Source organism: Corvus hawaiiensis, chromosome 4 (genome assembly GCF_020740725.1).
Source record: "Corvus hawaiiensis isolate bCorHaw1 chromosome 4, bCorHaw1.pri.cur, whole genome shotgun sequence".
Classification (NCBI taxonomy): Eukaryota; Metazoa; Chordata; class Aves; order Passeriformes; family Corvidae; genus Corvus; species Corvus hawaiiensis.
Window position 1 is genome coordinate 72970353 of NC_063216.1, and position 25772 is coordinate 72996124.

The 25772-nt window shown below is 41.1% G+C and overlaps 1 protein-coding gene across 1 annotated transcript in view; it reads left to right on the forward strand.

The window, feature by feature from the left end:
• The window catches only part of FAM107B (family with sequence similarity 107 member B), a 59273-nt gene extending 34947 nt beyond the window's left edge, over positions 1–24326 (forward strand). The window contains exons 2-4 of the mRNA XM_048302142.1: positions 14839–15022; positions 19019–19172; positions 21180–24326. Of these exons, the coding sequence (XP_048158099.1) occupies positions 14895–15022; positions 19019–19172; positions 21180–21296 (399 nt within the window). The 5' untranslated portion in view covers positions 14839–14894 and the 3' untranslated portion in view covers positions 21297–24326. The remainder of the gene's footprint in view (positions 1–14838; positions 15023–19018; positions 19173–21179) is intronic.
• Positions 24327–25772: the final 1446 nt, after the last annotated feature.

Consider the following 25772-nt stretch of genomic DNA (forward strand, 5'->3'; position numbering starts at 1 on the left):
TGACTCCCTCAAGTATGTGTGAACAGTGAGGTTGCTCTAATTTTTGTTCCAATTGCCGTTTGTAAAATAAATGTATAACATAGGGTCTAATGAAACTTGAATAGGATTGATATTTCAGAGTTACTGGGATTCTAATCTTTTCGTACAAGTTGTTCTGTAGGGTTGAAGGGAGCTGAGTGTCTGCACTAGCTGACTGTGGTTTTTTTGTTCTCGCTCTGGAGTAACTCTGCTTGATACTGATACAGATAGATCCATGTGCTGAGTTTAACTAGTACATTGCACAGAAGAAGCTGCAGTCCCAGCTGACTGTGCCTGTCTTTTCTGAGGGTTTTGCTTCTTCGTGGGGCTGTTTGCTCATGCAGGTACAGTATCAGCTGCTGTAGGGTTTCTCCAGTATGAGGAGCTGGGACTGGCTGGAGCAGAGTGTTGTCTGCTGGAAGGATCCTTAAGACGCACATCTAGATGAACAGACACTGTGTTCAGCCCATATTCACCATCTTCATTTTCCAGTTGCAATGTGGTGCCATTGGTACCTGTGGTGGTGCTGCCCTCAGCAGTGCTGGAAGGGTGCAGGTGAGAGAGCAAGAAGTATTAATGACAAGTCTGTGCAGGGGAAGGCTCCTGGATTACTCCTGATAGCCCGGTAGCTTTCATACCCAATGCCTTTCTAAACTGGAAGTGGATCCTGTTGCTGCCTTTGTTGTGTTTCTGTGCCGCCTTTCTGATCTTTTGTGGGGATCAGTGGGACAACATCCTCTGTGCAGACAAGCTGCTGGGTTCAGTGTAGCAGGTCAGAAGCCTGTGTTCAACATCACATATGATGATATGAAAAAATGGCTGGTTTGTTAACATTCATATTAAAGGATGACTATTAACATTCTTAGATTAAATGGTAATTAATTGTAGCAAACATTTGCTTCAATCTTAAACACTAATGTATATGTTAAACTCACATAGGGGAAGTGGCTAAGGTGCAGTATTTACACCCTGCTGAGCACCAAGGCTGTTGAGGAATACATGCTGTGTTAAAGAGGACAGATTTTGACAAACGGGTCTCTGTCTTATTATGAACATGGTCAAAAAGAACATGCTGTATTCACCAGTGGGATAGGAAAGCCCTCAGGCTCCCAGCTCTCATTCCGGCTTTTCAATGTGGATTTTTGTCTTGGAGTCATTTCTGAGAACATATTTACTAGTGCAGCCTAAAAAAGCATCTGTTTAATGTGTCTCTTTTTGTTGTTGAGATGATAAATCCACAGACAAATAACAAAAAAAAAAAAAGAAATCACTGGGGACTTTGGTAATAACTTGGGAAGGAAGAAATTCATAAAAATAGGCTTGGGGTGAAAATAGTGTCAATCCTTTAGGCATGAGACTTCTAAATCCCTGGCATTTGTTTTGCAGCACCAAGAAGTTCACAGCCTCTGTGTTATTAACCTTAACATCTTTCTAAATTTTATTCTGTGTATCTCTTAATTTGTAACTTTGTACCTTATTTTAAACATCATCATTTTAATTTTCTAAACTTATTTCAGCAAATTACCTGTTTGGATTTTGCCTCTTGATTCTAAAGCAAGCATTTGTTCAATCCTAGAAAAAAGAGTGCTTAACATGAAACGGCTCCAAAATGTCTGACAAAATGCTGCCTGTAATAGAACAAAGCATAGTGTTGTTGTAATTTATGATGTTTCTTATTTATTTGCTCATCCAAAAAAGCCTGTCTTGCTCTCTCTGCTTTTGGTATCCAACACGTTGTCTTGTGCTGACAACCACAGCTTGTTCCAGAGTAATTTAAGGCTCGGCAACTTGCTCAGCATCACAAATCCAGTTTTTGGTAGAGCTGAGAATAGAGCCTGTCTCTTCTGTCATGGCTCAGTTCCTCACTGTAATTGTGGGGCAGCTTTCCTACAGACTGAGCGAGCCTCTGATGTGACCAAGCCCGTTATAATGAACAGTGCTGCTTCAAATGTTGATGAATTCCCCTCGTTCAGTAATTTTTTTGCAGTTTTAAAACATAATTCCTCAGTGAATCATGGCAAAATATGATTGTTTGATTTAAAAAAAAAAAGAAGCAGATGTTAATATTCTACTTCGCAGTCTAGAATTCTCCACTGCTTGTTAAGCAAGCAGGTTGAGAAAGTGATTGTGTTGTAAGATGGTGGAGAAGCTGTGGTGTGTGTAGGAACTTGAACAACTTGGGTTAAAATGTTCAAAAGTGTTGTGGCAGTTTGGTCTGTTTCACTCAGGTTTATAGGACTAGTAACAAGCCAAGAATTTATAGTAAAGGAAAGGGATTCTACCTCCTTTTATATTTTTAGAAACAGCGCTCACATTTGCAGACCACCTTTCCCATAGTGAGGTGCAACCCCAGCAATTAGCAATGCATGAGATGCCTACATAAATATCAATTCACCTTTCACCCTTAGTCATAAAGAAAGTTCTTCTTCTAGTAAGTCCAAAACATCTTTGTAGGTTATGCAGTCATGGAGAAAACTAGTAATTAATGTAGTGATGGGAAGCATGAGAGGCAGTGCTTGTGGGATGTGACACGGCATGTGTCCGCTGAAGTGCTGACTATTCACCTGTGACCATTTGTTGGAGTGCTTCTGCTTGCAAAACAGGGATGTGTGTTTTCAAAAGTCTTGAAAGCCACATGGGCTCATTGGAATTTTAATTACAATTTCTCAGTGTGGTTTTTTTTTTGTTTGTTTTTTGGGTTTTTTTTAAATACCCCGTTTAGCTATTGAAGGTGATCAGGAAAAGTATGACAGAAACACCTCTTGCCATTTGTTCCGTCCTTCACCAATATCTGAGACAGTGAGATGATATCCTGCTGAGGACACTGCATGGTGACGTTTTTAAGGAGTCCTTAACATGCAGTTTATTGCCAACATAGAAAGTTTGCTGGCCTGAAAGTTTCTCTCTTTGGTTGCAGGCGCAGCAGGTGCTCAGAGCCCCCCAAGTTGTGTTTTCAGCAGCAGAACAAAGAGCAGGGCTGGCTTCAGGCATGAAGAGGTGCAGCTGGCAGTGGAGGGTATGATTGCCTATCAATAGGTATTCATCCTATTAATTAAGCTGCTGCTGTAAAACCCAGCTAGAGGACAGCTTTTCACCGTGCCTGTTGTAAAGTAAGCTGAGTCACCTGTGAAATGTTGTTAATAAGAGGGCTCTAAGGCTTGGGAGGAGGCCTTTTTCAAGCCCTCTTCTCTTAGGGCTGGCAGCAGCCTCTTTCAGAGCCGTGGCTGTCGGGCTGTCTGTGAATGACAAATGGCATCCACTTCTCTGGAAGCTCTGTACGCTGCTTTTGTGAACCTTGACTAGCAGGAGCCAAGCTGTGACCTCACACTGCTTTTGTTCCTCAGCTGTAGGCATGTTATGATAAAGACCTTCAGCCCCTTTCTTGGCTCTACTGAAGTCTTGTTTTGCAACCCTTTGGTTTTTGTCTTGTTTTTCGTTAATTTTGAGCATGAAGAGGCAAGACTATGCACATTTTCTTTTCCTTTATGAGACCACTGTAAACTAGTGTGTGACTTTTTGGGATGCAGGTGGTTTGTTTTAACCATTTGATGGAGATCCCTGTAGTGCCTCTTAGGACTACTGAGAGCATTTTTCTTGTTCAACTTACATACTTCAGCATTCTTGCATTTCAAGTTTAGGTCCAGTTCAGTTCCACCTCTGTAGCACGTAAAGCAAGTGAGCAGCTGCCCTCTCTATAGCCCTGGAGAAGGACGTGAGGAGCAGAGTGGGGGGTCCTACAAACTCCAGGGGCACAGCTCTTTCACAAGTGCTGCTGAGGAAGGACAGCCTGAGACTTTCCTCCAGGTGGTCTCTCAAGCAGAAAGGTAACAATTGTAGGAAATTCCTTTCCTGCCACCAGTTCACAAGCTCAACAAACAATCCCTTTGTGGAGGCATTGGGGTCCTCCTTCTAGTTTCTTACTCTTCTTTGCTAACTACTTGAAGTTTTTTTAACAGTTCCTTTCTGGAGGGATTAGGGAGTGGTGGTCTGTTTCTCCCTTCCTGAACCTTTTCAAGTCTTTCTAAAAAGACAAAAAAGAGAAAAAGTTGACAGAAAACATCCTAGAAACAGTCCTGTGTCAGCATACACAACAAATCGTCCTGTCAGAGTATATGCTAAAATCTTCCTTGTGTTCATGCTAAGCCTGTGTGGCTGGTTTTGTTTTAGGTATTGACATTCTGGGTTCTTCATTTCAGGGGGGCTGAGAAGCAAAAGGAAGCTCAGTTGTCTGAGTAACACATCAATGCTGTTCAGGTGGAGGTTTGTTTCTGTAGAGAACAACACCCTTCCGCCTGAGCAGTGAGGCAGGCTCTGCTGCCCTTCCACGTGCAGCCTTCTGGCTGATACTGAGCCCTGCCCTGGTGTCACAGCTTACTGATTTATGAGCTTGCAGGAGAAGCTGCTGATTGTAGCTGCTCGTCAAGAGCACCAGTGAAAAGTCACCAGCTTTGACAGATAGGACTGAGTGTCAACATTTTTCTCCATTTTTATTTTCTGTAAATTCCTGGTTTTCAGATCTCTCATTCTTCCCATCAAACAGTAAGCAGATGATGTTCCTCTACACACCGTGTGGCATGTCGTGTTCTTTGCAGGACGCCTTTTGATCACTGTTGCATTTTAATGAAATCATGTGTATCAGGCTTGGCTGTCCTAAGCCCACTTGTAGCTTCCAGGAGGCTTGTTCTCTGGCTGCCATACATTCTTACACCCACTCAATCCTTTTAAACCACTAGAGCTTCGTGCTTTTGGTTAAGGTCATGAGGAGGGTGTGGAACAGCCTTTTTTAAAAAATTTCTTACTCTACCTCACTTTTGGAAGATTGGTCATCAGTTTTACTGGTTGTCCTCATTTTTGCTTTTTCCTTCAGGTCTTGTTTTCCTTTGTAGTGGCTTCTTTTTCCGCTGAGTTGCAGTGCAGAGCCTCATACTAAAATGTATCTGTGCCAGCTCAGAGTGGATGAAACAAGTCTGGGCAAGGAAGGGTGTCTCTTTGTGGACACAGTGCAGGCTGGAATGTGGATGTAGTTGCCTGAGCCAAGACTAACTCCTTGAGGTGAAGGTTTTATTTCTTTCCTGTGATTAAGCTGGGAGTGTGTTAGTTTGGAGTAGCAATGGGTTTAAGGAAATTACTTCTTTTTGTTTCCTTTTGTCTGTTTCTAGAAAATCTCCCTGTGTTAAGAAATCAAAACAGGGGCTGGATGCTTGCTCTGAGCCATTTGTCACCAAAGAGAAGGAAAAAAAGCAAGCTTTGCTGGTGATGGTTTTTTTTTTTTTTCCCCTCCTAGGAGAAGGGTTTCTTCCTAGAAAATGAAAAGAACTTGAGTTGTTGAGTTGGCAGGTAATTGATACATATCTGCCCGGCCTGAAGAAGTACTTAACTTTTACATAACTACCTATGAGTCTGTTCAGGAAACTGGCAAGCTGCAGTGGACTGTGTGGTTTTCATTATGTCAGTGTTTTTAAACTTGTTGCAAATGGCCTTCTTTTATGGGTGGTTAGCATTCTTTTTAAGTTGTCATTCAGAGAGCCCCAGAGGGGAGGGAAGATGTGACAGCTCAGCAGATCGTGCTGTGCCCTAACTCCAGGCAGGATGCTGCTGTGCCCTAAGGAACAGCACGTGGCATGGAGCAAAATCTGGTTCAGCAGTCCTGCTGTGCTCCTTTGGCAAGACTTGGGGATTTACAGCACTGGAGTAACTGAGGCAGCATGAGAAATACTTTGCTTGCTTGGTCTCATTTTTGTTGCTGTAGCTACTGAATGCATAACTACCTGATTAATGCAGAGATTCTAATCTTCTGACCCCCTTGCAAACACTTATTAATTGCACTCATAGATTTTAAATTTGTAGAACTAGAAGGAATAATTATGGTCCTGTAATTTGGTCTCCCTGTGCAGCTGAACGCAAATCTTTTACTAAATCGATGGTTTTATTCCCCTCACTTTAAAAATGTGCTCCTTATTTAAGTAATTTTTTTTCTAGCCTCAATACTCAGTCATCAAAATTTCTCAAAGCATTGTCAGGCTTGTTGCTTATATATGATTATTAGGCTTCAATTAATCTTCACTTCTTAAAAATCAAATGAACAGGGCTGTTAGAACAACCTCAATATAGGGCACGTTCTCCCATTTACAGATGTTCCTCTTCCATTTGCTTTTTAACTTCCTAATTTCATTATAACAAAGAAAACTTTGTTTGCTGTGCAGTTTGTTTGCTGTTGTTTGTAATGTTTACAGGGTTACTAAGTAACCTGCCTCTTCTTTTGCTCTGAATTTTTTCACATATATCAAAGGTAATTTTAACCTTTTTGGCTTATATCTGATATAAACTTCTGCCTGGTTGAATATTTGCTAGAACCCTCCATCACCATTGTCCTTGCTATCATCACAGCATCCAGAAGAGGATTCCTGTTCCAGGAGAATGACCTACACCCTTTGGTCCTGGACATTGTTTGGCCTCACTGGGACACACATTAGTCTCTAATCCTTCTCTCTAGATCATGTGAAAAAAATACAGAACAAGTGGAAAAACAACCACTATCACCATGTTTCTCTCTTCCCTTGAAGAATCTTGCTAAAGTCCTGTGAACTAGATTTTAAGACTGGTCAAGATTCACCAGTCTCCTTTTAGGTATCTCAAGTCAGATGTTCGAAATGTTTGCACTCTCCCAATTGATAAGGGGCTGCTGGCTGCTCTGGATTTCCCTCTCTCCCTCAGAAATATCTGTTTCACATTAAACCTTTTGTATTTGAAGAGTCACTTTCCTCTAATGCTGATGATTACACGAATAGAATGACTTAGAAGTAATACTTTTCTGCTAAAATTGTGGGGGATTTAGTATGTTTGCTCTTTCAGTTCAGTATTTTTGTATATAAACATGGATTTGGGGCAGTCCTCCCCCTTCTCCCTCCTGAATTTTTTCTGTTGTGTTCCTGTTTGCAGAAAGTCCTTTACCACTGGGTGCCACTGTTTGATAGTTCTTCACATTTGCCTCAGTGAAGCCCTGAAGAAACTCTCCCCTCACTCTTTGGACTTCTGATTTTGAGTCAAGGCTCAGTTTTCATGTGGAATTCCATGTTTTAATGTAGTAAAATTTGATTCAAACAAACGTGTCCTGATTTTTAATTTCGTGGCCCACACTGATGGGTCTACAATGCTGATGGTGCACTGTAGCCACAGGTAGTATAAACTGATCTTATTTGCTTTTCTGCTCTTAAAATCTCCTTTAAAAATGCATCATTCCAGAATTACATACGAGTCACTGTTGACCCATGTATAAATAAATTGCTTGTTACCTTTGGGGATTAATCTAGTTGCAAACTGTGCTACTGAGTACCTTTCCTAAGAGGCATAATTTCAATTATCATCTCCTGAAAATCATGTTACTGTGGTGTTATAACTACCTTTGTAGTGTTTTGGTGAAAGTTATGTGTATATTCAGTTGTGTGCCTTTGCCAGTCATGATTTATTCCTTTTGAAGGACTGGCATAGTTGAGAGGACAGTGGGGTGTGCACGACTTGCTGTTATTCTGAAGGTCAAAAGCACTATAGTCACTTAGGGCCTTTTGGATGAGAGGTGTCCAAAACACTGGGTCTTCTCCTTCCCATCAGAATGGCTTTCCACATCCCCAGCCCTGTCTTGGGATTTAGGTAATCACAGGATCCTTAGCAAAATGGGTATGAGGAATATAAAGTCCTTAAGAAACATGTAGGGAATTCGGGAAAGACAAATGTTACAAGATGCACAGTGTGCGTTATCTGCTGTTAGTCCCAGACTGGAACCGTGGTGTCACAGTGGGTGGATCAGAGACCAGGACTTAGGGAAGATGAGTGCTGTTCACAGTGTGCTGCTCTTCATCCTGTGTCTGTCTTTTCTGCCTGTATTAAAAATTAGATGCTAAGTAGTTTGTTGCAGTGAAAGTCAGTATCTTGAGTTTTGCCCGTGTCTGACAAAAAGGGGACCTTTTGGAAGGCCTCCATCTTCTCCTCTCTTAGTATCCTTAAAGCACCTTGTGTGCAGACCTCTCCTTGCAGTAGGAGGGGAGAGGCACTTTCTGTCTGCTGCCTCTTGTTACACAGCTGTAGTGACAGCTCTTTCAGCATTTTAACTTAGCAAGAGAAGAAAGAAATGCAACTATTTAGAGCTGATCCTTTCAGCTGGTTTGAAAGCCAATGGCAGAGAGCTTCCTTGCAGATCTTGAAGGCTGAGGGAAATTCCTGTCATTGGGGCTCCTGGGGTTTTTAGTGGAAGGTGTGAGGCCGTTCTTAAAGCTGTTTGTGTCTTCTTTTGCATCTTTCCCAAGTAAACTAGAGACCAAGAGGAAGGAGCCGTTCTGTCCTCACCAGCACTGCTCTCCAGGCATCAGCCTCTCTGGGGGTCAAGGCTGTTCCCTCCACACCCAAGACTTGACTGAACTTCAAAGTCCTGGAACAGAGACTGCCTGATGCTGTTTAAATTGAATGGGAGCCATGAGCAGCTCTTTGCATTTGAGAGAATTGTAACAGTGTGGAGCACTGCCCCAGATCTTGCACTCTGCCTTCCTTTAGGTGTCAGTGCCAATGCAAACATCTTTAAAATGACCCTCTTTCTTCTGGTTTCTCATTTAGTGGATGTTTTATCTGTGCTTTGTTGATGTTACTCTTGGCAGTACTTAAGGGAAGAAAATGAGTGTTAACTGGATCTCTGTCAGATTTTGAGTGGGTTAGGTCATTTTAATATCAAAAGCGACAACAGGAACAGCTTTAGGAGCCAGCAAGCTCTGCTTCTTTCCCTATCCTTGACATCACTGAGATTGCTTTGGGCTGCCCTGATCAAGTTAGCCCTTGTTCCTGAGAGAATTCTATGTGGTCTGTCAGTCTTTAGGCAGCTGTGGAACTAATGAAGCCATTAACTAAAGCCATGATACCTGGTGTCAGAGGGGTGCTGTGAGTTAAACTGTCCTGGCATGGGATGGACAGAACTTAGTCAGCCTTGGGATGGGATGTGAGATTTTGAAGTGCATGACAAGAAGGAGTAAGATTGGCCTTGCAGAAACGTGTGGTAGTTTCTAAGATGCTCTTCTCTTTCATGTGTGGAGCCGTAAACAAAAGCCAGATGCCTGCTAAAGGGTTTAAAAGGCTTGTGATGTTAATTTTGAAGAACAGTAATGTAGTAAGTAACCTGGTAGCAAGATAGTACTCAGGGGGCAATCCCAGGTGCATGCTGCCCTGAATGTGTTTGATTTTGAGGCAGGTGAAGACACTACTCTTCGGATCTAGAGCAAAGCTCTTGTCACTGGGAAGTGGCAGCCTTTTTGAACAAAGCATGAGGGGCTGGGAGGAATTGCAGCCATCAGGACCTCTCTGGTCCTCCCCTCTCCCTCCAAGGCAGTCTGTGTTTTGCTGTGACCCAAACTCCATCCTCCCTTTCAGCCACAAAAGACAGTGTAAGACGTAATTCCTTTGTTGGTGTCTGGCTCAAGCATCTTGGCTGGGAAGAGTATTTTGTATTCTGTTTTCAGGAACTCTTACTTTGAATTAAAGGGTGAACGTTGGGAAGTTATTAATGATATCTATAATCAAGGATTAATCAAGTAAATCTCTCTAGTCAAGTGCCTCTCACTGCACTGAGAGCATATAGATAAAGACGATAGCGGCATGAGCTTTCATGTGCAAACAGTGCTGAGGTGCTGCCTGCAAAGCACACTCTGCATTTAAGTAGCTCTTTTGCTTTCTGCCCAAGCTGGCTGATGAGAAGTGGTGCTTGGTCATGTAACATCTAAGCGGAGACATGCTGAAGAATTTTTATTTCAATTCCTCTTGAAATTGGAAGGGGGAGAGTAAAACACGATTTTTTTTTTTCCCAAAGAATGCCTTTGGGTTTCTTGTAGCAAACTGCAAGTCTGTGCCATAGTTTAAAAAGCTAAAAATGTAAGTCTTAAAACATAGCGTTTGATGCTTCACAGTACAGATCAGAACAGATGTTGAAGCTTTTTCGAGAATAAAATCTTCAGGAGGTATTCAGTGTTTGAGCTAGTGCTCCTCAAGAATTTATTAAGGCAAAAAGGAAATAATGTGAATTTAGTCTTAATGTAACTTTTGGATCTAGTATAGTCTATTATTTTCATGTCCATTGGTATTTTTAGGCATTTATTTATCTGCTTTTTGAGGGGCCTCAACTCTACCTCTGCTTTCACAGCTGGAAATAATTGTGGGAATCATTTGAAGGGTGAAAATGCCATATATATGTGTAATAATATAAATATATGGTGTCTCGCAGGAATTTTTATATTCAGATTCCATATGTAGAGGGTGATTTCTGGTATGAAGAATATCAGATAGAAAATAAATACAATTCCCTGAATGCCATATAGACATGAGATGGTTTCGGTTTTGGTGGGTTGTTTTTTTTTGTGAACTTCTTTCTCCTGTGGAAGCCGTGGGAACCCTGTTGTAGCAAAAACTGGCAGCTTCTGAATCCTTAACCTGGTGTTGTTAAGATACCTGTTAAAAACACTGGTGTCTGTCTGTAGTTCTCTCTGTACACGTGTTTCCAGTGTTACTACCATTAAGGGACTTTTGCTGGAAAAAACCCTCTGTAGATAGAATAAAAAATAAATAACATTGGAAGCAAAGGTATCTGCTGGACATGTTCCCCTAGATGTACTCACACTTCTGGCATGCTCTGGTTTGGTTGTATCTCTTCAGCAGGACAAACTTTTGAAGGGTCTTTTCTGTTTTCCCTGAATATACTTGCGCTCCAAGGAAATTAAATGAGAGAATTGCAAGTATGTGACTGCTTGGTCTTGGCCCTTCAAGGCTGAAGTACCTGTATGGTACTTCTTGATCACTCTAAGAGCATCTTTTTGTCTGGAAACATTAAACTTCTGTGTGGGAGGATAGTTGAAGTAATTTTTCTACAGAGGCATTTTCTTGGTCTAGTGGGATGTTGAAATTGCTTTGCAGTTGTTTGAGGAGTTAAAATTGCTCTTCCATGCAGGATTCCCAGTTTATTTTTTCTCTTTGTGGATCAAAATCCACATACACCAAAGAGGTTGTGGGCAAAGACTCTGCTAGTTACTCAGGCACGACAAGTTAAGGTAGATAAATGCTTTTGTGGTGCTCGTGGTGCAACAGCTAATTCAGCAAATGCACTAGGAAGCACCTGCCAAATTAGTGGGTGTATTAAACTTGAGCTAAGCTCAGCTAAAACATCCCCTGAATCGAAATCTCCTTTATTTGGAGCAAGGTAACGAGGAAACACAGCAATGGATCGCGCATTCTCAGTCGATCACGTAACAGCAGATGGTTAAAAGGAGCCTCTCGGATGCTCTTCAGGCAGCATATTCCTGCTAAGTGATTATTTGGTTTATTAATGTCCCACTGTAGCACCTAGTGATGATCTGAAAGCAGCTTTATGGGCTGTGACTTTTGTGGTGATGAGCACTAGAGACTCATGGAATTAATAATGTCTTAATTGTTATTGCTTGAACATTGATTAAACTTGTTTAAGGACTTTTAAGGGATTCTGTCATCGAGCTTGACTGGTTTATTGGTGTGAGCCTGAACCTCAGAATGAAACTCTGGGGATAAACTGCTCTATTCTGTCTGCCCTTGGTGTGGTGAATCCTTTGTGCCTCAGTTTCCTTTTTATGTGAAACTTGCCTGTGCTTTTGTAAATGTTAGCTTTGACAGGGTGTGGGTAGAGATCACCTTATCTTCATTGTATTGTTTGCATATAATATTACACAGTGACTGTGCAGGACTTTGTCGGTGGCCTGCAGCCAGGCTGAGGTTTGCAGAGGGTGTGAGAGAATTCATTGAGTGGGAACTGGGCGCCCTGTGTCCTTGGCTCTGTTTGGAAATCCTAGTTGAAGTAATTTGCAGCTTAATCACACATGGAAAGACTTCTCTTCCCAGGGGAGTTTTTATTCATTCATGTTTGCTGCTAGTAGAGCTCATGTTACAGTAGGAAACCACGATTCCTGACCTCTGAGTTGAATACATGTTTTAAAAATAGTGATGGGACAGAAGAAAGAAGAATAAATAGACTTCACTTTAAGGGCTTGCTCAAGCCAAATCGATATGCTGCAAAATACTACACCACATTTTGAGAAATGATTGAATCAAATTGGTTTTCAGGGGCTTGTGTCAAGAAAATTGTACATTGTTTATGGCAGTTGTAGAGTAATTCTGCATTTTTCATCTTCACCTAAGCAAACAAGAATTATCTTGAAGAAGCAGCAGGTTATTTTTGGATTTACTTTAACAGAGGGCTGTTGATGATAAATGGCTTCTAGAAGACTCACAGGCCCATCAGTGCAACAGAACTGATAGAGTAGTAAAGCAAAACAAATATTTACAGAGAAGGTTTATTTTGGGTGGAGGTTGGATATGTAATATTTTAGTTGTTTTAGTTGTAATAAGCCTGATGTTAACATTGAGGAAGTATGAAATGAGAAGAGAACTGCAGCTAGTTTATTCACAATATGTGCTAAGAGAATCGACCTCTACAAATGTTTTATTAACATCATGGTGGTGTGTTTTGAGGGGTTTTGGGGGTTGTTTTTTGTTTTTATATGGCATGCTATTGAACAGTGAGGGATTTGAGATGTGAGTTTAGCCAGGCGCCCCCAAGATGAGCTGTGGTGGAGGCTGAGGGACCCCTGGGCTGGCTCAGCCCAGAGCAGAGGTTTGGGGGGACCAAACAGCAGCCCCCTGTGCCTGGGAGGTGCTTTCCAAGGAGATGGAGCCAGACTCTTCACCGGAGTGTGTGGCTGGAGAGTGACAGGCAACAGGCTGGAGTTGAAACTAGAGGTTCATGTGGGTTTAAGGAAAAACCACTGTGAAGAGGAGTGAAGGGCTATCCACAGAGGCTGTGCAGCTTTGGGGAACTTCAGTGTCTTGCTGGGAAATGTCCTGAGCAACCTGCTCTCATCTTACAGCTGTTCCTGCTCTCAGGAGCAGCTTGGATTAGAAACCTTCCAAGCTTCTTCTGACCTGTTTTCCAATGATCCCGTATATTTGGCGTGTGTGGTAATAGCTGGTTGCTTGATTGAAGCAGGGAGGACTCTGAAGGGGTGACAGGAGAAGTATTTTAATTGCATGATCAGTGTCAGTACGAGGTTTCTGCCATGTACAACAATGCACTTCCACAGTTTTGAACTGTGGACAATTTTTATAGTAGTTTCACAGGTCTCTGTGAGACCTGACACTCCCACAGAATTCAAAAATGCTTCATATGAACTTGCCTTGAAGAACTCATGAAGGAGCCACCCTGAGAGCAGCTCACACTGGTGAGCTGTTTCTCCTTGAAGTTGCTCCACAGAAACTTGGTGTGTGAGATGGAGCACCACTAAAACACAGTTCACATCATCCATTCAAAGAAGCTGAAAGGTCTCTGCCAGGTCCACTGGACACATTCAAATCCAGAGTATCTTTTTTGCATCTGCTGAAAACTTCATGTTGTTTTGCTTCCTCATCTGTAAGCAGCTGCAGCTGGGTGATGATGGTACTGTTCAGTTTTAATGTACTGAAGTATTAAGGGAAAATCTTTTTGCCATATCAAGTGGATTTTGATCAGACCTGAGCAACAATATTAGATTCCTACTGAAAGAAAATAGTTTAGGGATTAATCTGTGGCTGAACATAGGATTTTTAGCCCATGGGGTGAGAAAGGGAGGGAAGGGCTGGTAACAGTGGGATCTAAATTAAAGCACATACTCAGCTTTTACTGGAAAAAGCAAGGCAAATCCCAGTGATTCTCTGATTTGTCTCATAGCCCCGTGAGTACAGTGTGCAGCATTCAGCTGTTCTGCCAGTCAGGAGAACGGAAGCCTCTCGTCTTTTCTTTCATGTCCCATTGATTCTTCTCTGTAAACCCACATGCTGTGAGATTATTTTTTGGGGTCTGTTTGAGGGGCCAACGTTTCATCAAACTGACAACTGCAAATTCTGTGTGCAGGTTTTCACAACAGTGAAGAGAGACAGATTTTTCCTGAATGTGCTTTGTTTTGAATGCTGATCATCTTATGATTGGTGCATTTGAATGGAAAGGGGTATGAATGGTCACGTATAAATTATTTGAAAACCATAGTTGACTTGTCAGCTGTTGATTCAAAATGTTGTGATTTGATATGTAGGTAATTTTTCTGTAGCAGGATAGGAAAGTGCCACTTTTCCAAATTAAATAAATCATCAATTCATTGCCTTCAGGTCAGTGGATTTCTGTGGATTTTCACTGGGTGAAATATGGCCTTTAAGAAATAATCTCACCTAGCTTTTTCTTCTCTGCTTTTCCACGTAGAAACCAGTCCCCCATCACAACAATTGCAGATCTGGCAATTTCCACATGGAAGCTTTTTCGCGATATAGTTCAGGGCTTGCTTATCCACAGAGGTGTTTTCCCCACAGCTGACATGACATTGACAGCACAAAATGAGACTCTGTTTTTGATACACATTCATAGTATTTAATATAGTCGGTGTTTAAAATGTCTTTAGGGTCTCAGTAATACTGATCCAAAAATGTTTCATCTGAATAGGCTTATTAAAATCAATAGGGATCTTCACACACAACCTAAATTATTTGTCAAGTTCTTCTTAAAATGGGGGAAACTGTCTCCAGGTTATTGAATGAAGGCTGTTGGAGATGTCATTGTTATGAAATTGCTGCCTATTTTAAAAAATGCTACTGGTGTTTGCTCTGAGAGCCTTTACTTTCTACAGACAAAACTAACCCAGGAAAAGCATGAGTGTTTCCAACGTAATATGCTGCCTTTGTGGTTTAGGACATCTTTAAAAGGCCTTTCAGTGTAGATTCACTACAGTTTTTCCCATTTTACAGATACTGTGAACAAGGATACTGAACCCAAAGATCCATTTCCCATTCCCAGAAAGATTATGGCTGAACCAGACTACATAGATGATGACAATCCAGAATTAATTAGACCTCAGAAGTTAATTAATCCTGTGAAGTCATCCCGGAATCATCAAGATCTCCATAGAGAGCTGCTTATGAATCAGAAAAGGTAAGAGTCTAAAAATCACTTGTGCCACCCTCCCACCCCAAACACCCAGCTTGAGTTTTAGTTTCATCAAAATGACATTGTACCCAAAACCCAGCAGGCACTGTTGATTCAGATCTTGTAAATTGCAAGACTCTGATTCTTAACTGTGGCATTTATTTCTGTTTGAATTTCATTTTGCTGTGCAAAAGCTTGCTCTAGAAGGCTTCTCTTTCAGTTTTTGTGAATACTCAGAGGGTCAGTTTTGAGAGGAAACAGTTCAGTTCTCCCCTATTACCTTTCATATGGATTACCTGGGCACTGTAATTTGTCTTGTACTCTTAACATTATCAAGTATTTGACAAAATTTTGCTGTTAACAGCGGGATGATAAAATCTGTGGGCTTTCACCATTCCCAGTGTGCTGAGTTTATGAGGCCACTTTTAAATCACAGAAATCATGTAGTTTATTTCACATGAAATTGTACTTGATCTGTCTCACAATGCAGTGTGATAGTCTGGTGCCTGCTATGCAGCTGCACAAGTGTTTCTTTGTATGTTTTGCAAATGCTGCCTGCTCCTCTCTGGGATGGGATGCACAGCTGTTGCTCTATATATTGCTTTTAGAGATGTAAACAACCATGACTCCATTTCATCAACTTCAGAGACACGAGCACCTGGCCCAGAAATAGCTGAAGTTCTGTCATGAGATCTCTTCAGCAACAGAGAAGTCATTTAGAAAACACATTAACAAAATAGCCACCAGACCACCTGGTGGAAGAAAAGGCACCAAGCCTGTTGATGCTCCTTTGTTTAAACCAGCAGAACCCATGATATCATTTGGTGATTTGGTGCATTGAAGACACCCAGAATTGATTTTCCAAAGGCAAAGTGTGGGGATCTGTAAAATGGAAGTGGAAGAACAGTATCTCAGAGTGCATTTGAGCAGAAGGCTGGTGGTAGCAGCCATTCTGACTTTTTGAGACTCAGGATCTTGATAAAGAAGAACAAAAAGTCATTAATTTGGCTACTCCAGCACAACTGAATTTTTCTATTTGGCAGGAAGAGTCACATTATGGCAGTTTTTCTCTCTCTTTTTTTTTCCTTTTAATCTGTAGGCATTGTAGTATTTTGGGGGAAGAAGGGGTCTTTTTATGTGTAATAGAAAAATCCTCACAAATTCTGGGCTTAGAGACTTAATTCTAAATGAATTGCATACACAATATAGCATTTCTTTAGTGATGAAGAAGGAGAGATATTTTACAGAATGCCAACTGAATTGGAAGAAACCGGCCTAAATAGGTGTTTGTCCTATTTTTCATTAATGGGATTAAACATCAAAGTCAGTTCCTAGCACCAAGAAGTTTATAGTCATTGAAAGAAAAATAGTTGAAGTTTCCTGATGATCTTAATCTAGAGGATGTGGAGGCTGCAATAAATTAAGACTGTTTTCTTTCTTTTAAGTTTATGAAAGCATAAAGCACTTTTAAATAGTATGGAGTTCTTTTCTTCTAGGAAAATATCCTATTACACAGAAAAAATGTGCAGCCCTCAATACCTTCTCTTATTGTAATTTTGATTAGCTACAGCTGTTAATTTTAGAGTCGTATTTATTGGTGCACAAATGAAGTACTTTGAGGATTTTCACCAGCAGAAAAATTGCTATCCTTTAGAGGAGGGTTAGTGTTCTGTTAGTGCTTTGTGTCACTGTACTGGCTCTGATAGGAGGCTTTTCAGTAATGTGATATTAGGCTGTGTTCTGCTTTGTTACACCAAACTGTCATATGTATGGAGGACTTTCAGTGCTCTTATAGAAGTCTGCTTAACATGCTGTTTATTTTGTTGCAAAGACACAGTGTAGACATTGGCAGCTTCACTTTTTGGACACATCAGCTCTGAACAGCCAGAAATGGATGTTGGAAGATACTAGCTAGTACTGGTCCAGTCATTCTCCATGCCCACTGTGAGCAGTGTCTGTTGGGTCTTGAACTGCTGTAGTTATTCACTGGCAGAAAGGGTCGTTGTTTTGGGGGAAAAAATAACCAAACCAGGATTCAGGGGGTGCTACCTCAAGGCACTGGTCACTTAAATTATTTTTACTTACTATGAGTCAGCCTCAGCTCTGCAGAGTATTGGTGCTGTCCCTGCCAGAGGTGTTAACCCTAGCAGCTCTAACTTGTGTTGTAACACAATTTGCTCCCTCTATATCAAAGCCTTAGGATTTGTAATTTAACCAGAACAGTCACCAGGAGGTGATACAAGACCCCAGTTAATCCAGTATCCCCCAGTTTGGTGCTTTTCATTTTTACATAAGAGAGTGGAAACAGGACTGACATTACAGTTCTGTTACAGATCTGCCACCTTCACCTGATTGGATGGAGGGATAGATTACTTGTACTTTCTGCAGGTTCCCTTTGTTACAGCGCATCTGAATCAGTCTGTGCCTCTGCTTTGTTATGGTGCGCCCTTAGTCAGAAAAGCAGCAACAGAATGTTACTTAGCAGCTGCTCTCTGGTTTGTGGCTGTCTTGACTGCTGATCACCAGTGTGGAAGCTTCCACTGACTCTGCTCTCACCAATCCACTACTAGTAGTAGTAGTAGTAGTAAAAAATGACTCCAGCTTTTCCTGCCTGACTTCAGTTTTACGTGCTAAAATGTAATTAAAATAGCATGAAACATAAAATATAAACACAGTCTTGTAGCTTCTGTTGCACTCAGGCCATGAGATCTATTACGAGAAATAGGGAACAGCATTTGGTGTTGCTAAATATTTGATTTTACTGTCGGGGTATGTACAGGGATAGAGTGTTGCATAATATATGGAGTCATTCCTAGATGCCACCATAAAATGGCATTTTAATGTTTTATTGGACATGCTGTCAGATATGCATATTAATAAATAATTAGGCAACCACAGATATATAGCAAGTAGGAAGGGTAAAAATATGCTTTCTGAAAGCTTAATCAGGTTGTTGAATGTCTTAAAGTTAAAATAAAAATGGTTGATATTAAACTTAACGCTGGATGCTTTCACATAATAGTCTTCACAGGAAAGACAATAATAACAAACACAAATTTTAGATCTCTCTGCTCTGCCTTAAGTTACGCTAATACCTGAATAACAGGGAGGATTTTATAACAAATTTTGAAACCATCATAGCATTACAGACATAAAAGAAATAGCTGGAGTCACAAAAATAAGTAGGAGTGAGTATCCAAGTGTGTGCCTGTATAAATAACGTCATGCATCTTCCCAAGGAGTGAGCTTTCTCATGCCGGAGTAGCTGGCTTGGAAAACAATTTGTGTTGAACAAAACATTCAGTTCATGTAGCACCTAAAGGCTCATCAGAGGGAGAATCCTCCAGGCTTTGTCTGGTCTCCAAGGTGACAGCAACTTTTTTATTCTGGATTTTTGTTGTCTTAGGCTCTTTGTGATGTTTAGTGTAGCCTGGGAGCTCTCACTGGAAACAGTTTCACAGCCAGGCATGTGTAAAGCAGTTACATTTTCAAGGAAAGGAGTGAATCCATGACTTCCCAGAGCGGTGTGACAGACCACTTTTTAGTTTTGTCCATGCAAACTTCTGTGGACAGGATACCCTGCACAGGATTGTCTGAACACAGCTGTTCTGAATTACTGGCCACCAAGCAAATTCTTCTTGTCCAAAATTTGTTCCTAGCTCTGATAGTGTCTTGATTTGTGGTGATTTTTTCAATCCATTCTTTTGGAATTGAGAGAATACAGTGAAGACTAAAGATGAAAGTTAATGAATTATACAGGAGAAATACCAGCATGCACATTAAAGGAAATATCTTTGATGGTTATATGGCTTAAATTTTAGCTTAGGGTACTGGTTAAAAACCAGGCAAATGGCTGAATATTTTTTCCTTTTAATTATTTATTTACATCCCAATGTATCTAAATAGGCAACTACTTAATTTTAGTAAAGCTGCCTGCAATTCTGTGTGAATTCCTGCTAGTTGAAACGTCTCTTTTTTTTTTCCCCACCATGTAATTTGAAGGGGTCTTGCACCTCAGAATAAACCAGAGCTACAGAAGGTGATGGAGAAAAGGAAACGAGATCAAGTTATTAAACAACAAAAAGAAGAGGAAGCACAAAAGAAGAAGTCAGACCTGGAAATAGAGCTACTGAAAAGGCAGCAGAAACTGGAGCAGGTAAGATGGCGAATACCAGACCTTCACACATCTGCATCTGAGCTCCTCACCTGAGGCTCTCTTTGTAAATGGGAAAGAAGCAGCAGCCAATATTTCTCATATTTCCCCTGATTAAATGCAGATATTTCTTAGGATAAGTCAAATCACAGGCTTTAATTACCTGATCGTTATCACTTACTGTATAGAAACTGCATATGGGGTCTGCCTTTGGTCAAATGAATCCTGCACCAGCCAACAGGAATGTGTGGGGAGCACTGACACTATTTAACCATTGAAGCTGTGGTGATTTAGTTAATTTTTGTAGTCTAACTATGATCCACTAAGAATGACTGTTAGGCTGTAGTGCATCAAAGCTACATTTAATGAATTTTTGAAAATCAATTGATTCTCCTACGTTATGTAAGAAACCAGATTACTTTAAAAAGATCTTTCATAGCCTTAAAATGTGTGAGCCCATTGGTGTTTTCAAATGAAAGAAAAGGTCCTCAGACCCTGGGTGTGGAGATGATGTGGAGTTGGAGTTCCTTGTGGTGAAGCTTTTTGCCAGGCACAGGGCCAGCCAAATTTCTCTGTGCCTCTGGAAGCACTTCCTGTGCTTGCGAGGGAATATCTCTACAGTGAAACAGCTCATCAGAGAAGTCACTGTGCATCGAGCAATGCATTTATTTTTAAATAAATGAATGCTATAAATAAATGCTTTAAATCAGTATCTCCTGTGTTTCTCAATAGAAATCAATTAAACCAAATAATTACTATTAAAAATTAAATGTAATCCAATCATTATTTAGGTTTTAGGTTTTATTTAGGTTTTATTATAGGTTGGGTTTTTTTGTTTTAATTAGGCTTAAGAATATTTTTGGAGAAAGCTATTGTATTTTTAAGTGTATCATCCTGTCATTTTTCTAATCTCTGTTAAGGACCCAGCTTTGAATCGTTCAGCTTGTGGGAAGATTTAATTTGAAACTGAGCCATCCAACGTAGATTATGTAGATTAGAAAATTCTTTTAGAAGAGGACAAGCCTGCCCATTGCAGACAGTGCTGTGACTTTGTAAACATCATAGGAATGGCATTAATTGGCACCATGACTCATGGAGGGACATTGTTGTGATTTATGGAAACAAGGCATGTCCCTTGTGGGTGAACCAGAGACAAAGGAGAGATTATTTAGGTGAGCTGTACGTGGTCCCCATTAATCAGGGAGACCTTGGTCTGTTAAGAAAGAAAAAAAAGCTCCTTTCAGGCACTTTTGTTAGTTTTCTAAAGGTTTTTTTTTTTTTCCTTCTGCAAGCTCATCTGCCTTCCCTAAGGATTGCTAAGCAATCCACGTTCTGTGCCATGTGTGAGCCTGTGCTGGATGGGCACTGCACAGCCTAGCCACATAGAGCATTTCCATTCCTCACATGGAAATGTCAAGTGTCTCTGCATGGGCAGGAGCTCCAAGTTGGTTAAAACGTCAGTTAATGGGCTCTCAAAAATGAATGGCTAAGGAAGGTTTTTTGGTTTTTTATTGCTTTTTGTGCTAGCCAAACCAGATACTCCTAAAGAGGCTCAAGTTAGATACAGAGCTCCATACCTAAACACTCAGAAATCAGTTCTGCAAGTGCGCTCAGTAGTAGCTGTTCACGTGTTCTCCCATGAGGCACATTCTTCCTTGTTCTGTTGTAAAAGCCAGAGAAGAGAATTACTGTTGTTTCTTTAATGAAGATGTCCAAGAAATTCTTAAAAAATGCTTCGTCTTGTTCTCATATGGGGCTTTTGCAGAGTTTTTGTCTGTCTGGCAAAGGTGGACATCTGGAACAAGCTAGAGCCAAGGATTTGAAAAGATTTATTGTTTATAAGAACACATACTCCCAAAGAAAGGCAATTTTATCTTTTCCATGAGACAAAGAAAGGAAGCAATTTAAAGGGTTTGGCATGGCCAGTTATTGAAACCTTTAGTTTTTTGTCTTCTGTTTCAATGATGTGTTTTCTATACTTTTTTTTTTAACATGTGATTCCCTTTTAAGCTGGAACTGGAGAAGCAGAAGATACAGGAAGAGCAGGAAAATGCGCCTGAATTTGTCAAAGTCAAGGGCAACTTGAGGAGGACGGTCCAGGAAGCAACAGAAGCACCAGACTCCTAGAGCCAGCGCCTAAGCCAGCACTAAGACTTCCAGCTTTCCTGCAGAGAGAGGCTTTTGCAAGTTGTCTCACATTTGCTCCTCATGAGGGGAAATAACAGCATCCAGCTGACACTTACTGAAGATGAGATTTTTAATTCCTGGGACGTGTGGATTAAAAAGACAGTATCGTAAACAGATCGACTTGCCAAATACAGTCCTGAGATCAATGGATAAGGAGTGTCTTTGTCAGTTCAGTGTCATGGACCAGGCTGACGTGCTTTCTCAGAGATTTTAACCAGGGATACTAGAGAAATTCCTTCAGTGTTGCACTGCTTTAACTCTTGTGATCCTAGTTTAGTGGAGATACACAGATTATATTTTGCTTTAAAACAGAACAAAAATCCTCCTGTGATATCTTACGAAGCTTTGCTGTGCAGGTAGATTTCCTCCAGCTAGACCTACAGGCTGTGTATATCCCACAATAATTTGTGTTTAGTTGGAATTTTTACTAAATCTAGGAGGATATGAGATGTGCTGATTACTGCTGCCCATCCCCACTAGGATAGGCAGGTGTGGGCAAGATGAGAATGCTTAAAATTCACCAGCAGTGAAAAGTTAAGCAGCCTTAAAGCCCATTTCTTGCTGTTTGGCATGTAGAATTTGGGCTGTGAAAGAGCGCAAATCTGATGATCCTTTCACCAGGGAGACTCCAGAGGCTGATTAATGTGTCTATAAAAGTTACACTGTTGTGTACAGGCCTGTACAGTGCTACCTGTGAATTTACCTCTCAAAGCAAAATGATCTGTCCTCTACTTTTCATGTTTTGAAATCCTGCTCACTTTGGTGTTGTGGCCTTTCTCCTCCAAGGACATGCTGAACAGAGTACAGTGGTAACACATTACTTGGTAGTGTTTGAACTCATTTGCTGGAACTGATCTGCCATCTGTTCCTACTCTTTGCTTGCAGACACACGTTGCAGTTTCTGCAGTAGAGAAGTGTTTAAACCAGACCAAACCATTACTGGAATCTACTGAAATGATTTTTTTTTTCCTTAAAGTGAGGCATAAAATGAAATTCATTTTATCCCATCCTTCATTTAGCCTCAAGAAAGAAGGGAAGTGTGTTACCACTGAGACTTTGTGTCCAATTCTGTCATCTTCTGCCTTTCTGCAAGTAGCCCCTGTGACTTGCCATTAAATAAAACATTGCTCAGCTTGCACAGGGATGACAGTATCTGATTCTTCATGCTTATGACTACTAGTTATCCAGGAAAGCCTGGGATGAGGAGTGGGGAGCAGATTGCTCATGTAGGATTATAGAATTGGATTCTTACCTGGTGTGATTGGGTACAGATATATCTTCACAATTTGGGGAGAAAACCTCGTCTTCCTTGGTTAGGACAGTCCTAGCTCTCACTGGAACTGTGTTCATCCATATCAGCTGAGGATCTAATCCCTAGCCTTTGCCTTAGGATGCTAAACACAATAATTTCTACTTTGTAATTACATTGGACATAAATGTTTGAGAACACTTTTAATTAATATCAGCAGTGGCATGTTTGTATTGTAAAGGTGTGGTGGAGGGTTGTTGGTTTGGTTTTTATAATTCCTTTTGCCTTTCCTGTAAGTATTGGATGTTTTAAATACAGTTTCAGATTAGCACTTGGGACAAAATACAATTAGAAATGTTTCCTACATACAAACTTTGTCAAGATACAGGCATTTTTGTGAGGACGTAATCAGATTGAGGGTAAATTGAATTGCGATAAGCATATTGCCATTGATTTAGGCTTGCAGTGTGACTCACGTCTAGAAGATTAAATGTGAAGATGGTCTAACAGACTGTTCAGATTATAGACATACAAAAGACAAAGGCCAAATGTAAGACTCTTCCATGTTCCATCTCAACAAAGGAACACCCTGAATGCTGCAGGTTCTTCCCTCTCTCCTTCCTTTCTCCTGGAAGGAGAGGATCTTCTCTGGCAACACATCATTCCAACACTTGCACTGATTTTGTTTCATATTGTTCAGACAGCACTATGTCCAAGCCTTCCATTCCACTCTCATCTTAGCTGTTCCCAGCCTACCAAACATCCTGCCTCTTGGTTTCACCTCCACATTAACCTTCTGCTCAGTATGGAAAAGTCTAGAAGTGAGTGAGGAACCCTTCCTCTGGCTTGAGCAGATCATTTTGTGTCAGCCATTTCCCCTTGGTGATCATGGCAATCCTACCACACATGCACAGGGAAATGAAATTGGTGGCACCAGCGACAGTGGGGGACAAAGACCCCTTTTTTGGCTTCAGTGGGTGTGTTGGATTGGGCCCTCAAGGCTGAAGGCAGTCTGCTTTCTCCCCAGGTTAGCTTGTCGTTCAGGATAGAGTTTCTCTTTCTGGAACACAGCAGGCCAGAAAACTTCCTTGTACATACAGCATGAAGTTGTTTTTTGTTTTTCATTGGAATTAACTCTCCGTGTGAACAGAATATCAACGTGTGTGTTAGAACATCTTTGAATCCTGCTAATCCTTTAGTCTAGGAACCCCAGCCACCTTCATGTTGATTTTTACAGGCAAATGCTTGTCTTTGAAGTCAGGATTGGGCAACCCTTCAATGGGTGGCCAGTTAGTCACACCACAAGTGTCCTGTGCGGCTACTCAAGTAAGAAACTGCTTTGCAGTGAGCTTAAGCAATTCCTGCTCTGCCCTTCAAGCTATATGGGTTTTGAAGCAATCCAGCAAATACTTCAGTGATTTGAAAATCGCTCACTTACCACTTTGTACTTTTTTTAAGACTCTTGCTTTTGATAGTATAGTAGTAAATTTTTTAGCATTTTTGTGGCTTTAACCTTCTGTTAATATCTGCACTTGTTTGAGTGTACATATATAAATATATATAAATATAAAAAGGGAGCCTTAATGGATTTGTTTTCATAATTTAATATTTTTTGTATTTGCTCTTGTATAATTGTTTTTAACTAAAGGTATTACAAGAATGAGGGTGGAATACTTAGAACCAAAGTTATGCTTAATAAAATCTACTACATGCTTGGTGTATGTGGTGGTGTCTGTTATATCCTGCAAAAAAACAAACCTTGGGGGCTGCACTGAGATATCCGCATTGTTTAAAATTCTGCAATGTGTGGGGAAGTATCAAGATCATGATGGCACTTGGTTCCCTAAAACCCTGCATCCCTGTTTGTATGTGCAAAAGTTGGCAGAAAGAGTTTGCTGCATCTCTTAGCAATATAATTTTTTGAATATATTTGATGCAGAAAGTTTTTAACAGGACTGTGCAGCTGTTCAGGTAGCACAAAATGAAGCAGAGCATGAGGGAAAACTTCTGATGGGAGTCAAGTAATTGTGGAGATCATTCCCTATTCTTGGAATTGTCAGCCTAGCTCCATTTCAAACAGGAGTGAGAAGAGAGTATTGAGCCTGGTTCTGGGTTCAAGTCCTACAATGGTCCTTTTAATTTAGCCAATGCTCCAACCTGTGGTTCCAGTAGGAAGGACTTGGTCATGAGAAAGAAAGCACAGGCACAAATGATTTGCTGGGTTAGGGTCAGACAGCTCAGTGCCAAAGAGCAAAATCCTGTGTCCACAACAGACAGGAAAAGTAGGAGGGGATGAACAGGGCTGGAAGAGGTGTGTGCCATCAGTTCTCCACAAAGATCCTCTGCTCACACTGGTGAGCCCTGGTCAGCCAGGCAGGTGGCAATGGAGGGGGAGCTGGAGAGGAGCACAGGGCGAAATGAAGTGGGGGAGGAGGAGGAGAGCAGTGAATTCAGAACAGATGTCAGGAAATGCTTTTTTCCTTCAGGAGCTGCTCAGCATGTGGAATGGTCCTGGCAGTACTGCTGATGCAATGATGCTGGACCCGCTCCAGGAGCTCTCAAATGCGGGGGAGGTAAGAAAGAACAGAGAGTTAGTAAGGGGTGAGTTTCTATGGCCTGTTGGAGATACTGCCCTATGCTCTCCTACCTCAAGTGTAGCAAAATGTGCTTTGAATTATCCTTTGATATTTCACTTCAGCTCCAGAAAGAAAATGGTGAGGCCATGTGATCTGCTTTTGTAGCATGTCCAGAAGAAAAGATGACCTCCTTTTGTCTGCTTTTTTGGGTTGCATTGAGCTAATAGGTTTTGTCATGTAGGCTTTGCAAGCACCAGTCCACTGGGGACTTTGCCTGTGCTCCTGTGGCCATAGGCAGACAGGTTGTGTCATGCCATAGCTTTGTGGAAAGAAGTACCTTGAGGTCCCTTAGCTACTCTTAAAGGGTCCGTGGACAGTGTCTGTAACCTAAAATGCCTGGTGGCACTTGTGACCAGTTTCACTTAAGAAAGTAACTGGAGACCAAAGAGCTGCTGCTGTGCAGTTTCCGTGGGATCAGAACTGATGTCTCTGGGGGGAAGAACTGGAGGGGAAGTTGGGTTCTGAAGGCATTGCAATAGAAAGAGCACAAATGCTTGATGAGATCTGGAGGAGTGGAAATACAAGATACTT